The following is a 19,740-nucleotide window of genomic DNA, read 5'->3' as shown; positions in this document are numbered from 1 at the left end:
ACACTGTTAAACCTCTCACTGTTACACCTGAACACCGTTACACCTCACTGTTACACCTGAACACCGTTACACCTCTCACTGCTACACCTAAACACCGTTACAGCTCTCACTGCTACACCTGAAGACTGCTACACCTGAACATGTTACACCTTACTGTTACACCTCTCACTGTCACACCTGAAGACTGTTAAACCTCTCACTGCTACACCTGAACACTGCTACACCTCTCCCTGCTACACCTCAACACTGCTACACCTCTCCCTGCTACACCTGAACACCGTTATACCTCACTGTTACACCTGAACACTGTTACACACTGTTTTACCTCTCACTGTTACACCTGAACACTGTTACACCTCTCACTGTTACACCTGAACACCGTTACACCTCACTGTCACACCTGAACACCGTTACACCTCTCACTGTCACAACTGAACACCGTTACACCTCTCCCTGCTACACCTGAACACTGTTACACCAGAACACCGTTACACCTCTCACTGCTACACCGAACACCGTTACACCTCTCACTGCTACACCCGAACACCGTTACACCTCTCACTGCTACACCCGAACACCGTTACACCTCTCACTGCTACACCCGAACACCGTTACACCTCTCACTGCTACACCCGAACACCGTTACACACTGTTACACCTCTCACTGCTACACCTGAACACTGTTACAAACTGTTACACCTCTCACTGCTACACCTGAACACTGTTACACCTCTCACTGTTACACCTGAACACCGTTACACCTCACTGTTACACCTGAACACCGTTACACCTCTCACTGTCACACCTGAACACCGTTACACCTCTCCCTGCTACACCTGAACACCGTTACATCTGAACACTGTTACACCTCACTGTTACACCTGAACACCGTTACACCTCTCACTGCTACACCTGAACACTGTTATACCTCTCCCTGCTACACCTGAACACTGTTACATCTGAACACTGTTACACCTCACTGTTACACCTGAACACCGTTACACCTCTCACTGCTACACCTGAACACTGTTACACCTGAACACCATTATACCTCTCACTGCTACACCTGAACACTGTTACACCCCTCACTGCTACACCTGAACACCGTTACACCTCTCACTGCTACACCCGAACACTGTTACACCTCTCACTGCTACACCGGAACACCGTTACACCTCTCACTGCTACACCCGAACACTGTTACACCTGAACACTGTTACACACTGTTACACCTCTCACTGCTACACCTGAACACTGTTACACCTCTCACTGCTACACCTGAACACTGTTACACCTCTCACTGTTACACCTGAACACAGTTACACCTCACTGTTACACCTGAACACCGTTACACCTCTCACTGTCACACCTGAACACTGTTACACCTCTCACTGTTACACCTGAACACAGTTACACCTGAACACCGTTACACCTCTCACTGTCACACCTGAACACCGTTACACCTCTCCCTGCTACACCTGAACACTGTTACATCTGAACACCGTTACACCTCACTGCTACACCTAAACACCGTTACACCTCACTGTTACACCTGAACACTGTTACACACTGTTACACCTCTCACTGTTACACCTGAACACTGTTACACCTCTCACTGTTACACCTGAACACTGTTACACCTCACTGTCACACCTGAACACCGTTACACCTCTCACTGTCACAACTGAACACCATTACACCTCTCCCTGCTACACCTGAACACTTACACCTGAACACTGTTACACCTGAACACCATTACACCTCTCACTGCTACACCTGAACACTGTTATACCTCTCACTGCTACACCTCTCACTGTTACACCTGAACACCGTTATACCTCTCACTGCTACACCTGAACACCATTACACCTCTCACTGCTACACCTGAACACTGTTATACCTCTCACTGCTACACCTCTCACTGTTACACCTGAACACCGTTATACCTCTCACTGCTGCACCTGAACACTGTTATACCTCTCACTGCTACACCTGAACACTGTTACACCTGAACACCGTTATACCTCTCACTGCTACACCTGAACACTGTTACACCTCTCACTGCTACACCTGAACACTGTTACACCTCACTGTTACACCTCTCTGCTATACCTAAACACTGTTACACCTCACTGTTACACCAGAACACCGTTACACCTCTCACTGCTACACCAGAACACCGTTACATCTCACTGTTACACCTGAACACCGTTACACCTCTAACTGCTACACCCGAACACTGTTACACCCCTCACTGCTACACCTGAACACTGTTACACCTCACTGTTACACCAGAACACCGTTACACCTCTCACTGCTACACCTGGACACCGTTACATCTCACTGTTACACCTGAACACCGTTACACCTCTCACTGCTACACCAGAACACCGTTACACCTCTCACTGCTACACCCGAACACCGTTACACCTCTCACTGCTACACCCGAACACCGTTACACCTCTCACTGCTACACCCGAACACCGTTACACCTCTCACTGCTACACCCGAACACCGTTACACACTGTTACACCTCTCACTGCTACACCTGAACACTGTTACAAACTGTTACACCTCTCACTGCTACACCTGAACACTGTTACACCTCTCACTGTTACACCTGAACCCTGTTACACCTCACTGTTACACCTGGACACCGTTACACCTCTCACTGTCACACCTGAACACCGTTACACCTCTCCCTGCTACACCTGAACACCGTTACATCTGAACACTGTTACACCTGAACACCGTTACACCTCTCACTGCTACACCTGAACACTGTTATACCTCTCCCTGCTACACCTGAACACTGTTACATCTGAACACTGTTACACCTCACTGTTACACCTGAACACCGTTACACCTCTCACTGCTACACCTGAACACTGTTACACCTGAACACCGTTATACCTTTCACTGTTACACCTGAACACCATTATACCTCTCACTGCTACACCTGAACACTGTTACACCCCTCACTGCTACACCTGAACACCGTTACACCTCTCACTGCTACACCCGAACACTGTTACACCTCTCACTGCTACACCCGAACACCGTTACACCTCTCACTGCTACACCCGAACACTGTTACACCTGAACACTGTTACACACTGTTACACCTCTCACTGCTACACCTGAACACTGTTACACCTCTCACTGTTACACCTGAACACAGTTACACCTCACTGTTACACCTGAACACCGTTACACCTCTCACTGTCACACCTGAACACTGTTACACCTCTCACTGTTACACCTGAACACAGTTACACCTCACTGTTACACCTGAACACCGTTACACCTCTCACTGTCACACCTGAACACCGTTACACCTCTCACTGTCACACCTGAACACTGTTACACCTCTCACTGCTACACCTAAACACCGTTACACCTCACTGTTAACACCTGAACACTGTTACACACTGTTACACCTCTCACTGTTACACCTGAACACTGTTACACCTCTCACTGTTACACCTGAACACTGTTACACCTCACTGTCACACCTGAACACCGTTACACCTCTCACTGTCACAACTGAACACCATTACACCTCTCCCTGCTACACCTGAACACTTACACCTGAACACTGTTACACCTCACTGTTACACCTGAACACCATTACACCTCTCACTGCTACACCTGAACACTGTTATACCTCTCACTGCTACACCTCTCACTGTTACACCTGAACACCGTTATACCTCTCACTGCTACACCTGAACACCATTACACCTCTCACTGCTACACCTGAACACTGTTATACCTCTCACTGCTACACCTCTCACTGTTACACCTGAACACCGTTATACCTCTCACTGCTGCACCTGAACACTGTTATACCTCTCACTGCTACACCTGAACACTGTTACACCTGAACACCGTTATACCTCTCACTGCTACACCTGAACACTGTTACACCTCTCACTGCTACACCTGAACACTGTTACACCTCACTGTTACACCTCTCTGCTATACCTAAACACTGTTACACCTCACTGTTACACCAGAACACCGTTACACCTCTCACTGCTACACCAGAACACCGTTACACCTCTCACTGCTACACCAGAACACCGTTACATCTCACTGTTACACCTGAACACCGTTACACCTCTAACTGCTACACCCGAACACTGTTACACCCCTCACTGCTACACCTGAACACTGTTACACCTCACTGTTACACCAGAACACCGTTACACCTCTCACTGCTACACCTGGACACCATTACATCTCACTGTTACACCTGAACACGTTACACCTCTCACTGCTACACCCGAACACTGTTACACCCCTCACTGCTACACCTGAACACTGTTACACCTCTCACTGTTACACCAGAACACCATTACACCTCTCACTGTTACACCAGAACACCGTTACACCTCTCACTGCTACACCTGGACACCGTTACACCTCTCACTGCTACACCTGGACACCGTTACATCTCACTGTTACACCTGAACACTGTTACACCTCACTGTTACACCTGAACACCGTTACACCTCTCACTGCTACACCCGAACACTGTTACACCTCTCACTGCTACACCCGAACACCGTTACACCTCTCACTGCTACACCCGAACACTGTTACACCTCTCACTGTTACACCTGAACACTGTTACACATTGTTACACCTCTCACTGCTACACCTGAACACTGTTATACCTCTCACTGCTACACCTGAACACTGTTACACCTGAACACCGTTATACCTCTCACTGCTACACCCGAACACCGTTACACCTCTCACTGCTACACCCGAACACTGTTACACCTCTCACTGTTACACCTGAACACTGTTACACATTGTTACACCTCTCACTGCTACACCTGAACACTGTTATACCTCTCACTGCCACACCTGAACACTGTTACACCTGAACACCGTTATACCTCTCACTGCTACACCTGAACACTGTTACACCTCTCACTGCTACACCTGAACACTGTTACACCTCACTGTTACACCTCTCTGCTATACCTAAACACTGTTACACCTCACTGTTACACCAGAACACCATTACACCTCTCACTGCTACACCCGAACACCGTTACACCTCTCACTGCTACACCCGAACACTGTTACACCTCTCACTGTTACACCTGAACACTGTTACACATTGTTACACCTCTCACTGCTACACCTGAACACTGTTACACCTCTCACTGCTACACCTGAACACTGTTACACCTCACTGTTACACCTCTCTGCTATACCTAAACACTGTTACACCTCACTGTTACACCAGAACACCGTTACACCTCTCACTGCTACACCCGAACACTGTTACACCCCTCACTGCTACACCTGAACACCGTTACACCTCTCACTGTTACACCAGAACACCGTTACACCTCTCACTGTTACACCAGAACACCGTTACACCTCTCACTGCTACACCTGGACATCGTTACATCTCACTGCTACACCTGGACATCGTTACATCTCACTGCTACACCAGAACACCGTTACACCTCTCACTGCTACACCAGAACACCGTTACATCTCACTGTTACACCTGAACACCGTTACACCTCTCACTGCTACACCCGAACACTGTTACACCCCTCACTGCTACACCAGAACACCGTTACACCTCTCACTGTTACACCAGAACACCGTTACACCTCTCACTGTTACACCAGAACACCGTTACACCTCTCACTGCTACACCTGGACACCGTTACATCTCACTGTTACACCTGGACACCGTTACATCTCACTGTTACACCTGAACACTGTTACATCTGAACACTGTTACACCTCTCACTGCTACACCTGAACACTGTTACACCTCTCACTGCTACACCTGAACACTGTTATACCTCTCACTGCTACACCTGAACACTGTTACACCTGAACACCGTTACACCTCTCACTGCTACACCCGAACACCGTTACACCTCTCACTGCTACACCCGAACACCGTTACACCTCTCACTGCTACACCCGAACACTGTTACACCTCTCACTGCTACACCCGAACACTGTTACACCCCTCACTGCTACACCTGAACACTGTTACACCTCTCACTGTTACACCAGAACACCGTTACACCTCTCACTGTTACACCAGAACACCGTTACACCTCTCACTGTTACACCTGAACACTGTTACACATTGTTACACCTCTCACTGCTACACCTGAACACTGTTACACCTCTCACTGCTACACCCGAACACCGTTACACCTCTCACTGCTACACCCGAACACTGTTACACCTCTCACTGTTACACCTGAACACTGTTACACATTGTTACACCTCTCACTGCTACACCTGAACACTGTTATACCTCTCACTGCTACACCTGAACACTGTTACACCTGAACACCGTTATACCTCTCACTGCTACACCCGAACACCGTTACACCTCTCACTGCTACACCCGAACACTGTTACACCTCACTGTTACACCTCTCTGCTATACCTAAACACTGTTACACCTCACTGTTACACCAGAACACCGTTACACCTCTCACTGCTACACCCGAACACCGTTACACCTCTCACTGCTACACCCGAACACTGTTACACCTCTCACTGTTACACCTGAACACTGTTACACATTGTTACACCTCTCACTGCTACACCTGAACACTGTTACACCTCTCACTGCTACACCTGAACACTGTTACACCTCACTGTTACACCTCTCTGCTATACCTAAACACTGTTACACCTCACTGTTACACCAGAACACCGTTACACCTCTCACTGCTACACCCGAACACTGTTACACCCCTCACTGCTACACCTGAACACCGTTACACCTCTCACTGTTACACCAGAACACCGTTACACCTCTCACTGTTACACCTGAACACCGTTACACCTCTCACTGCTACACCTGAACACTGTTACACCTGAACACCGTTATACCTTTCACTGTTACACCTGAACACCATTATACCTCTCACTGCTACACCTGAACACTGTTACACCCCTCACTGCTACACCTGAACACCGTTACACCTCTCACTGCTACACCCAAACACTGTTACACCTCTCACTGCTACACCGGAACACCGTTACACCTCTCACTGCTACACCCGAACACTGTTACACCTGAACACTGTTACACACTGTTACACCTCTCACTGCTACACCTGAACACTGTTACACCTCTCACTGCTACACCTGAACACTGTTACACCTCTCACTGTTACACCTGAACACAGTTACACCTCACTGTTACACCTGAACACCGTTACACCTCTCACTGTCACACCTGAACACTGTTACACCTCTCACTGTTACACCTGAACACAGTTACACCTGAACACCGTTACACCTCTCACTGTCACACCTGAACACCGTTACACCTCTCACTGCTACACCTGAACACTGTTATACCTCTCACTGCTACACCTCTCACTGTTACACCTGAACACCGTTATACCTCTCACTGCTGCACCTGAACACTGTTATACCTCTCACTGCTACACCTGAACACTGTTACACCTGAACACCGTTATACCTCTCACTGCTACACCTGAACACTGTTACACCTCTCACTGCTACACCTGAACACTGTTACACCTCACTGTTACACCTCTCTGCTATACCTAAACACTGTTACACCTCACTGTTACACCAGAACACCGTTACACCTCTCACTGCTACACCAGAACACCGTTACATCTCACTGTTACACCTGAACACCGTTACACCTCTAACTGCTACACCCGAACACTGTTACACCCCTCACTGCTACACCTGAACACTGTTACACCTCACTGTTACACCAGAACACCGTTACACCTCTCACTGCTACACCTGGACACCGTTACATCTCACTGTTACACCTGAACACCGTTACACCTCTCACTGCTACACCAGAACACCGTTACACCTCTCACTGCTACACCCGAACACCGTTACACCTCTCACTGCTACACCCGAACACCGTTACACCTCTCACTGCTACACCCGAACACCGTTACACCTCTCACTGCTACACCCGAACACCGTTACACCTCTCACTGCTACACCCGAACACCGTTACACACTGTTACACCTCTCACTGCTACACCTGAACACTGTTACAAACTGTTACACCTCTCACTGCTACACCTGAACACTGTTACACCTCTCACTGTTACACCTGAACCCTGTTACACCTCACTGTTACACCTGGACACCGTTACACCTCTCACTGTCACACCTGAACACCGTTACACCTCTCCCTGCTACACCTGAACACCGTTACATCTGAACACTGTTACACCTCACTGTTACACCTGAACACCGTTACACCTCTCACTGCTACACCTGAACACTGTTATACCTCTCCCTGCTACACCTGAACACTGTTACATCTGAACACTGTTACACCTCACTGTTACACCTGAACACCGTTACACCTCTCACTGCTACACCTGAACACTGTTACACCTGAACACCGTTATACCTTTCACTGTTACACCTGAACACCATTATACCTCTCACTGCTACACCTGAACACTGTTACACCCCTCACTGCTACACCTGAACACCGTTACACCTCTCACTGCTACACCCGAACACTGTTACACCTCTCACTGCTACACCCGAACACCGTTACACCTCTCACTGCTACACCCGAACACTGTTACACCTGAACACTGTTACACACTGTTACACCTCTCACTGCTACACCTGAACACTGTTACACCTCTCACTGTTACACCTGAACACAGTTACACCTCACTGTTACACCTGAACACCGTTACACCTCTCACTGTCACACCTCTCACTGCTACACCTGAACACTGTTATACCTCTCACTGCTACACCTCTCACTGTTACACCTGAACACCGTTACACCTCTCACTGTCACACCTGAACACCGTTACACCTCTCACTGTCACACCTGAACACTGTTACACCTCTCACTGCTACACCTAAACACCGTTACACCTCACTGTTAACACCTGAACACTGTTACACACTGTTACACCTCTCACTGTTACACCTGAACACTGTTACACCTCTCACTGTTACACCTGAACACTGTTACACCTCACTGTCACACCTGAACACCGTTACACCTCTCACTGTCACAACTGAACACCATTACACCTCTCCCTGCTACACCTGAACACTTACACCTGAACACTGTTACACCTCACTGTTACACCTGAACACCATTACACCTCTCACTGCTACACCTGAACACTGTTATACCTCTCACTGCTACACCTCTCACTGTTACACCTGAACACCGTTATACCTCTCACTGCTACACCTGAACACCATTACACCTCTCACTGCTACACCTGAACACTGTTATACCTCTCACTGCTACACCTCTCACTGTTACACCTGAACACCGTTATACCTCTCACTGCTGCACCTGAACACTGTTATACCTTTTACTGCTACACCTGAACACTGTTACACCTGAACACCGTTATACCTCTCACTGCTACACCTGAACACTGTTACACCTCTCACTGCTACACCTGAACACTGTTACACCTCACTGTTACACCTCTCTGCTATACCTAAACACTGTTACACCTCACTGTTACACCAGAACACCGTTACACCTCTCACTGCTACACCAGAACACCGTTACATCTCACTGTTACACCTGAACACCGTTACACCTCTAACTGCTACACCCGAACACTGTTACACCCCTCACTGCTACACCTGAACACTGTTACACCTCACTGTTACACCAGAACACCGTTACACCTCTCACTGCTACACCTGGACACCATTACATCTCACTGTTACACCTGAACACCGTTACACCTCTCACTGCTACACCCGAACACTGTTACACCCCTCACTGCTACACCTGAACACTGTTACACCTCTCACTGTTACACCAGAACACCATTACACCTCTCACTGTTACACCAGAACACCGTTACACCTCTCACTGCTACACCTGGACACCGTTACACCTCTCACTGCTACACCTGGACACCGTTACATCTCACTGTTACACCTGAACACTGTTACACCTCACTGTTACACCTGAACACCGTTACACCTCTCACTGCTACACCTAAACACTGTTATACCTCTCACTGCTACACCTGAACACTGTTACACCTGAACACCGTTACACCTCTCACTGCTACACCCGAACACCGTTACACCTCTCACTGCTACACCCGAACACCGTTACACCTCTCACTGCTACACCCGAACACTGTTACACCTCTCACTGCTACACCCGAACACCGTTACACCTCTCACTGCTACACCCGAACACTGTTACACCTCTCACTGTTACACCTGAACACTGTTACACATTGTTACACCTCTCACTGCTACACCTGAACACTGTTATACCTCTCACTGCTACACCTGAACACTGTTACACCTGAACACCGTTATACCTCTCACTGCTACACCCGAACACCGTTACACCTCTCACTGCTACACCCGAACACTGTTACACCTCTCACTGTTACACCTGAACACTGTTACACATTGTTACACCTCTCACTGCTACACCTGAACACTGTTATACCTCTCACTGCCACACCTGAACACTGTTACACCTGAACACCGTTATACCTCTCACTGCTACACCTGAACACTGTTACACCTCTCACTGCTACACCTGAACACTGTTACACCTCACTGTTACACCTCTCTGCTATACCTAAACACTGTTACACCTCACTGTTACACCAGAACACCATTACACCTCTCACTGCTACACCCGAACACCGTTACACCTCTCACTGCTACACCCGAACACTGTTACACCTCTCACTGTTACACCTGAACACTGTTACACATTGTTACACCTCTCACTGCTACACCTGAACACTGTTACACCTCTCACTGCTACACCTGAACACTGTTACACCTCACTGTTACACCTCTCTGCTATACCTAAACACTGTTACACCTCACTGTTACACCAGAACACCGTTACACCTCTCACTGCTACACCCGAACACTGTTACACCCCTCACTGCTACACCTGAACACCGTTACACCTCTCACTGTTACACCAGAACACCGTTACACCTCTCACTGTTACACCAGAACACCGTTACACCTCTCACTGCTACACCTGGACATCGTTACATCTCACTGCTACACCTGGACATCGTTACATCTCACTGTTACACCTGAACACCGTTACACCTCTCACTGCTACACCAGAACACCGTTACATCTCACTGTTACACCTGAACACCGTTACACCTCTCACTGCTACACCCGAACACTGTTACACCCCTCACTGCTACACCAGAACACCGTTACATCTCACTGTTACACCTGAACACTGTTACATCTGAACACTGTTACACCTCTCACTGCTACACCTGAACACTGTTACACCTCTCACTGCTACACCTGAACACTGTTATACCTCTCACTGCTACACCTGAACACTGTTACACCTGAACACCGTTACACCTCTCACTGCTACACCCGAACACCGTTACACCTCTCACTGCTACACCCGAACACCGTTACACCTCTCACTGCTACACCCGAACACTGTTACACCTCTCACTGCTACACCCGAACACTGTTACACCCCTCACTGCTACACCTGAACACTGTTACACCTCTCACTGTTACACCAGAACACCGTTACACCTCTCACTGTTACACCAGAACACCGTTACACCTCTCACTGTTACACCTGAACACTGTTACACATTGTTACACCTCTCACTGCTACACCTGAACACTGTTACACCTCTCACTGCTACACCCGAACACCGTTACACCTCTCACTGCTACACCCGAACACTGTTACACCTCTCACTGTTACACCTGAACACTGTTACACATTGTTACACCTCTCACTGCTACACCTGAACACTGTTATACCTCTCACTGCTACACCTGAACACTGTTACACCTGAACACCGTTATACCTCTCACTGCTACACCCGAACACCGTTACACCTCTCACTGCTACACCCGAACACTGTTACACCTCACTGTTACACCTCTCTGCTATACCTAAACACTGTTACACCTCACTGTTACACCAGAACACCGTTACACCTCTCACTGCTACACCCGAACACCGTTACACCTCTCACTGCTACACCCGAACACTGTTACACCTCTCACTGTTACACCTGAACACTGTTACACATTGTTACACCTCTCACTGCTACACCTGAACACTGTTACACCTCTCACTGCTACACCTGAACACTGTTACACCTCACTGTTACACCTCTCTGCTATACCTAAACACTGTTACACCTCACTGTTACACCAGAACACCGTTACACCTCTCACTGCTACACCCGAACACTGTTACACCCCTCACTGCTACACCTGAACACCGTTACACCTCTCACTGTTACACCAGAACACCGTTACACCTCTCACTGTTACACCAGAACACCGTTACACCTCTCACTGCTACACCTGGACATCGTTACATCTCACTGCTACACCTGGACATCGTTACATCTCACTGTTACACCTGAACACCGTTACACCTCTCACTGCTACACCAGAACACCGTTACATCTCACTGTTACACCTGAACACCGTTACACCTCTCACTGCTACACCCGAACACTGTTACACCCCTCACTGCTACACCAGAACACCGTTACACCTCTCACTGTTACACCAGAACACCGTTACACCTCTCACTGTTACACCAGAACACCGTTACACCTCTCACTGCTACACCTGGACACCGTTACATCTCACTGTTACACCTGAACACTGTTACATCTGAACACTGTTACACCTCACTGTTACACCTGAACACCGTTACACCTCTCACTGCTACACCTGAACACTGTTATACCTCTCACTGCTACACCTGAACACTGTTACACCTGAACACCGTTACACCTCTCACTGCTACACCCGAACACCGTTACACCTCTCACTGCTACACCCGAACACCGTTACACCTCTCACTGCTACACCCGAACACCGTTACACCTCTCACTGCTACACCCGAACACTGTTACACCCCTCACTGCTACACCTGAACACTGTTACACCTCTCACTGTTACACCAGAACACCGTTACACCTCTCACTGTTACACCAGAACACCGTTACACCTCTCACTGCTACACCTGGACACCGTTACACCTCTCACTGCTACACCTGGACACCGTTACATCTCACTGTTACACCTGAACACTGTTACATCTGAACACTGTTACACCTCACTGTTACACCTGAACACCGTTACACCTCTCACTGCTACACCTGAACACTGTTATACCTCTCACTGCTACACCTGAACACTGTTACACCTGAACACCGTTACACCTCTCACTGCTACACCCGAACACCGTTACACCTCTCACTGCTACACCCGAACACCGTTACACCTCTCACTGCTACACCTGAACACCGTCACACCTCTCACTGCTACACCCGAACACCGTTACACCTCTCACTGCTACACCCGAACACCGTTACACCTCTCACTGCTACACCCGAACACCGTTACACCTCTCACTGCTACACCCGAACACTGTTACACCTCTCACTGTTACACCTGAACACTGTTACACCTCTCACTGTTACACCTGAACACTGTTACACCTGAACACTGTTACACCTCTCACTGTTACCCTGAACACTGTTACACCTCTCACTGTTACCCTGAACACTGTTACACCTCTCACTGTTACCCTGAACACTGTTACACCTCTCACTGTTACACCTGAACACTGTTACACCTCTCACTGTTACACCTGAACACAGTTACACCTCCCTGCTACACCTGAACACTGCTACACCTGAACACTGTTATACCTCTCACTGCTACACCTGAACACTGTTACACCTGAACACCATTATACCTTTCACTGTTACACCTGAACACCGTTATACCTCTCACTGCTACACCTGAACACTGTTACACCCCTCACTGCTACACCTGAACACTGTTACACCTCACTGTTACACCGGAACACCGTTACACCTCTCACTGCTACACCTGGACACCGTTACATCTCACTGTTACACCTGAACACCGTTACATCTCACTGTTACACCTGAACACCGTTACACCTCTCACTGCTACACCTGAACACCGTTACACCTCTCACTGCTACACCTGAACACCGTTACACCTCTCACTGCTACACCTGAACACTGTTACACCTCTCACTGCTACACCTGAACACTGTTACACCTCTCACTGCTACACCTGAACACTGTTACACCTCTCACTGCTACACCTGAACACTGTTACACCTCTCACTGCTACACCTGAACACTGTTACACCTCACTGTTACACCTCTCTGCTATACCTAAACACTGTTACACCTCACTGTTACACCAGAACACCGTTACACCTCTCACTGCTACACCTGGACACCAATACATCTCACTGTTGCACCTGAACACCGTTACACCTCTCACTGCTACACCTGGACACCGTTACATCTCACTGTTGCACCTAAACACCGTTACACCTCTCACTGCTACACCTGAACACTGTTACACCTCACTGCTACACCTGAACACTGTTACACCTCTCACTGCTACACCTGAACACTGTTACACCTCTCACTGCTACACCCGAACACGTTACACCTCTCACTGCTACACCCGAACACGTTACACCTCTCACTGCTACACCCGAACACGTTACACCTCTCACTGCTACACCCGAACACGTTACACCTCTCACTGCTACACCCGAACACGTTACACCTCTCACTGCTACACCCGAACACAGTTACACCTCTCACTGCTACACCTGATCACGTTACACCTCACTGTTACACCTCTCACTGCTACACCTGAACACTGCTAAACCCAAACACTGCTACACCTGAACACTGTTACACCTCTCACTGCTACACCTGAACACTGTTACACCTGAAAACTGTTACACCTCTCACTGCTACACCTGAACACTGCTAAACCCAAACTCACTGCTACACCTCTTACTGTTACTAATGTCATATGAAGTTCACTGTCACTGGTGTGTGTGTGTGTGTGTGTGTGTGTGTGTGTGTGTGTACAGACTGTGGCCACAGCAGCAGGTCAGGGTGTCTCCATCACTGGAGAGAAACAATACAACCCCTGGATATGGCCGAACGCCATTATCTTTGCTGCCACCATCATCACCACAATAGGTAACACACACACACACACACACACACACACACACACACACACACACACACACACACCTCTCCTCCACAAAGGTCACTCCTCTTTCTCCTCAATCTCCTCCACCTCTTCCCCCTCCTCCACCTCCTTTTCTTTCTTCTCTTCCTCCTTCCTGTCCTCTACCTCCCCCACCTCCTCTACCTCCTCCAGTTCCTTCACTTCCTCTAGCTCTAACCCTCCTCCTGTACCTCCTCCACCCCCTCTTCCTCCTTCCTCTCCTCTACCTCCTCCTCCTCTTCTTCCTCATCTTCCTTCTCTCCTTTCCTTTTCTCCTCCTTCTCCCCCTCTTCTTCCTCCACCCCCTCCTCCTTATCTTCCTCCTCCTGTTCCTCCCTTGCTGCCTCCTCCTCTTATTCCTTCCCTTGCTGCTGCAGTCTCTTCATCATTCTGTTTTTAATTAGAGAAACATGCAGCTATAAACTTTCTAAGAACCTCTTTCTTCTTAAAATCAGGACTTTTTCTAATCATTCAGATGTCTGTGTGTGTGTGTGTGTGTGTGTGTGTGTGTGTGTAGGTTACGGTCAGGTTGCTCCAAAGACAGTGGGTGGACGTGTCTTCTGCATTGTGTTTGGTTTATGTGGAATTCCGCTGTGTCTCACATGGATCAGTGAACTAGGAACATTCTTTGGAAGCAGAGCAAAACGCCTGAGTCAAACCTTACTGCACCGACACATGAGTGTGGTAATACACACACACACACACACACACACACACACACACACACACACACACACACACGTAATTTACTTTATGTAAATTGTCCTCTGACTGGACAATGTCTCTGTGTGTGTGTGTGTGTTTGTACATTTGTGTGTGTGTGTGTATGTTTGTATGTATATGTTTGTGTGTATGTGTGTGTTACAGAAAAAGGTCCAGTTTATCTGCACTACGTTGTTCCTGTTGTGGGGTTTGCTGTTCCACCTGCTCATCCCTCCTTTTATCTTCATGTGTGTGGAGGAGTGGACGTATCTGGAGGGGCTTTACTTCTGTTTCATCACACTCACCACCGTGGGCTTCGGAGATTACGTAGCAGGTAGCACATGTTCCACACCTACAACATCTTCACTGCTGCTGTGTATGTACAGGGCTGTGTGTGTGTGTGTGAAGGGGTCTGTGTGTACAGGTGTGTGTGTGTGTACCCAGGAGTCTGTGTGTATTGGTGTGGGTGGGTGTGGGTGTGTGTATTGGGGGGTGTGTGTGTGTGTGTGTGTATATGCAGGGGTCTGTGTGTATTGGTGTGTGTGTGTGTGTGTGTGTGTGTGTGTGTGTGTGCGCCCAGGGGTCTGTGTGTATTGGTGTGTGTGTGTGTACCCAGGTGTGTGAGGTGTGTGTGTGTGTGTGTGTGTGTGTGTGTGTGTGTATTGGTGTGTGTGTGTGTGTGTGTGTGTGTCAGTGTAAGAAGTGGTAGATTGGTCATTAAGGAATTAGCTTAGTGGTTAAAGCATTGGACTTTGGATATGAAGGACATAAGTTTAAATCCCAGCCACACCAACCTGCTACTGCTGGACCCCGAGATAAACCATTTAGTGCTTTATAAGTGAGTAGCAGTAGTTTGTAGTCTATTCGAAACTTAATAGGAAGCCAATGTAGGGACGATAAGATTGGGGTTATATGATCGTATTTTCTTGACCTAGTAAGAACTCTTGCTGCGGCATTCTGAACTAACTGAAGCTTGTTTATTAATGATGCAGGACATCCACCTAGTAATGCATTACAGTAGTCTATTCTAGAGGTCATAAACGCATGGACGAGCTTCTCTGCATCAGATATAGATAACATATTTCTTAGCTTAGAAATATTTCTAAGGTGAAAGAAGCTGTTTTTGTAATTTGGTTGATGTGATTATTAAAAGATAAGTTGCTCTAAAATAACTCCCAGATATTTTACTGTTAAACTAGTAGTTACAGAACATCCTTCTGAATGCAGGCTGAGATGCTGGAGCTTCTGTATACTGGTTTTTGGGCCGATGAGCAAAATCTCCGTTTTATCAGAATTTAATAGTAGAAAGTTATGGGTCATCCAATCTCTTATTTCCTTAACACACTCAGTTATCAGAGCTAATTGAGCGTATCACCTGGTTTGGATGAGATAGTGTGTGTGTGTGTGTGTGTGTGTGTGTGTGTGTGTGTGTGTGTGTGTGTGTGTGTGTGTGTGTGTGTGTGAGTGAGGGTCAGTCACTGACTGGCTGAAGCCCCTCCCGGTCACTGGAGGAAACGGTACAGCTGATTTTCTAGGAGTGTGTTTTCTATAATGATATAAAACACACGTGGTCGTGTTGTAGACTCGATGCAGATGTGATGTCATGAGTAACACGTAGAGCTGGGCGATAAATCGATTTTATCGATTAACTCGAATGTGTAGTTTACATCGATCTGTTTTAATAAAAATCGGGTTTCTCTTTAATGTCCGCCGACGCTCCCCTCTGGACTTCCATAGTTTCGAACCCCCAATCACCCCCCAAACATTTTTCTTTGTAGCTTTGCATATTTTATGTTATGTTACGTTTTATTTTCACAATTTACAAAGGCAGGGCCGCCATCTTGTATTTTTGGCAGGTTGTTTCTGATTGCACTTTAACCCAAAGTGGGTAAAAATCCCAGAAGGGTAAATGAACTTTATTAAATAAAGTTAAAACTTTTTTTTTTATTTTCTTTGTCATATGCGATTGATTTTAAGCAGGGGGGAAAAATCGATATAAATTCGCAAATCAGATTTTTTGTAAAAAAATCTGGGATTTATTTTTTTTAGGCCATATCGCCCAGCCCTATGAACACGTGATGTAGTCATGATAAAGATATGATGTGGTTGTGATGTAGATGTGAGAAAGACATGATGTAATAGTGATGTAATGGTGATGTAGACGTGGTGTCGTGAGGAACACGTGATGTAGACTTGAGAAAGACATGATGTAGGCATGAGGAAGACGTGATGTGGTCAAGATGTAGACGTGCGTGATGTAGGCTTGATGTGGTCATGATATGAACGTGATGTAGACATGATGTAGATGTTTTTGCCCGTTCCAGGTGTGAACACGAGGCGGAACTACAAGGCTCCGTACCGGTTCTGTGTGGAGTTGTGGATCTACATGGGCTTGGCATGGCTTTCTCTGTTCTTTAGCTGGAATGTTAATATGGTTGTGGAGGCCCATAAAGTCTTGAAGAAGCGCAGACAGATGCGTCACAAGCTTTCTCCTGCACAGCTGGAGCAGATGCACAACGCAGCTCTGCCTCATGCACCCAGCATCGTGGATATCTTCAAGTTCATGTCAGAGAAAGGTGAAGACTATAGCGACGTGATCCGGGCCATTGGTACAGCCGAGAAGAAGAAGAAGCAGCAGGAGGAGGAGCTCACACGCTCCAAGAGCTGCAGCAACCTCCTCAAACAGGTGCTGGTGCCTCTGGACCAGTCGCCAAGACAGAAACGGAGATTCAGCATTGGAGACAATGTCTACATGGTCATCTCCAGAGCCAGAGGTTCCACTGGAGATCTGGACGAGTGCAGATCTCTTCAGGAGGAGCCAAGCCAAGATCCAGAGCTGGGCAAGGAAAAGCAGGTGGAAAAGGAAGTTCTGAAGAGAGCAGAAAGTTTAGTGTGGGACTCAAGAAAAAGTGGACAGCAATCTGTTCAGATACCCAGCTTCAGGTTTAGCTTTGACAACAGTGACTCAGGAACCAATGAAGAAACCTCAAGGTTCTCTGTGACCAGAGTAAATGAGGATTTATTAGAGAGAGGAGAAGGACCAGGGTGAGGAACTGAGACCTCCTTCAACATCCTTCACCACGATACAGCACACAGTTAGTCTCACCTGACAAGAACCTGGTGATTTAGCTAAAGCCTTGGAGACCTACAATGTTATTAATTGTGTAATGAATGACTGGTTTCTGTAAAAAAATGTAGTGTGTGTGTGGGTGTGTGTGTGTCTGTCTGACTTGTTTCTGATAAGAAACTGTAAATAAATGTAATTTTCTACCTTTTTGAGAAGTAAACAGAATGTGTTGTTACTCAGAGAGGCTTAAACACACAGGATACAGCGTTCACTTCATTCAGACCTCTGTATCTGAATCTTCTCACTGCTGCAGGGTGACAATGTGACAGGATAAGATACGACCCACCACACCACCATCAACAAACCTGAGTGAACGTGTGAGAGTGAGGAGACGACAGCATCCAAATATCCCAGTTCACCAAACACTCCATATCCATGATCCCTCCAGATCTGCTCCTTTACCTCACAAACACCTACTGACTAAAGACTCCACTAAATAAATATGTGTTCAGCCTCGACTTGAACACTGAGACTGTGTCTGAGTCCCGAACACTGATTGGAAGGTTGTTCCATAACTGTGGGGTTTATAAGAGAAACATCTGCCCCCTGCTGGAGTATTCATTATTTGAGGTACCAACAAATAGCCTGCACCTTTTGATCTAAGTAGGCGTGGAGGATCATCCTGGTACAGAAGTTCACTCAGATACTGCAGTGTGAGAGCGTTAAGTGCTTTATATGTCAGTAGTAGTATTTTATAATCAGTGTGAGATGTAATTGGGAGCAGTGTAGATGATTAAAACAGGGCTGATGTGATCATATTTTCTAGATCTAGTGAGGACTCTTGCTGCTGCATTCTGAACTAA

General features: G+C 47.5%; 1 protein-coding gene across 1 annotated transcript in view; it reads left to right on the top strand.

The window, feature by feature from the left end:
- kcnk5b (potassium channel, subfamily K, member 5b) overlaps nt 1-19,009 on the top strand; it is a 31,503-nt gene extending 12,494 nt beyond the window's left edge. The window contains exons 2-5 of the mRNA XM_083562691.1: nt 14,963-15,074; nt 15,626-15,792; nt 15,976-16,144; nt 18,135-19,009. Coding sequence (XP_083418817.1) covers nt 14,963-15,074; nt 15,626-15,792; nt 15,976-16,144; nt 18,135-18,859 — 1,173 coding nt within the window. The 3' untranslated portion in view covers nt 18,860-19,009. The remainder of the gene's footprint in view (nt 1-14,962; nt 15,075-15,625; nt 15,793-15,975; nt 16,145-18,134) is intronic.
- The last annotated feature ends 731 nt before the right edge of the window (nt 19,010-19,740 follow it).

This window comes from Silurus aristotelis (assembly GCF_946808225.1).
Source record: "Silurus aristotelis genome assembly, chromosome: 15".
Classification (NCBI taxonomy): Eukaryota; Metazoa; Chordata; class Actinopteri; order Siluriformes; family Siluridae; genus Silurus; species Silurus aristotelis.
This window is presented reverse-complemented; position numbering and strand designations above follow the sequence as displayed.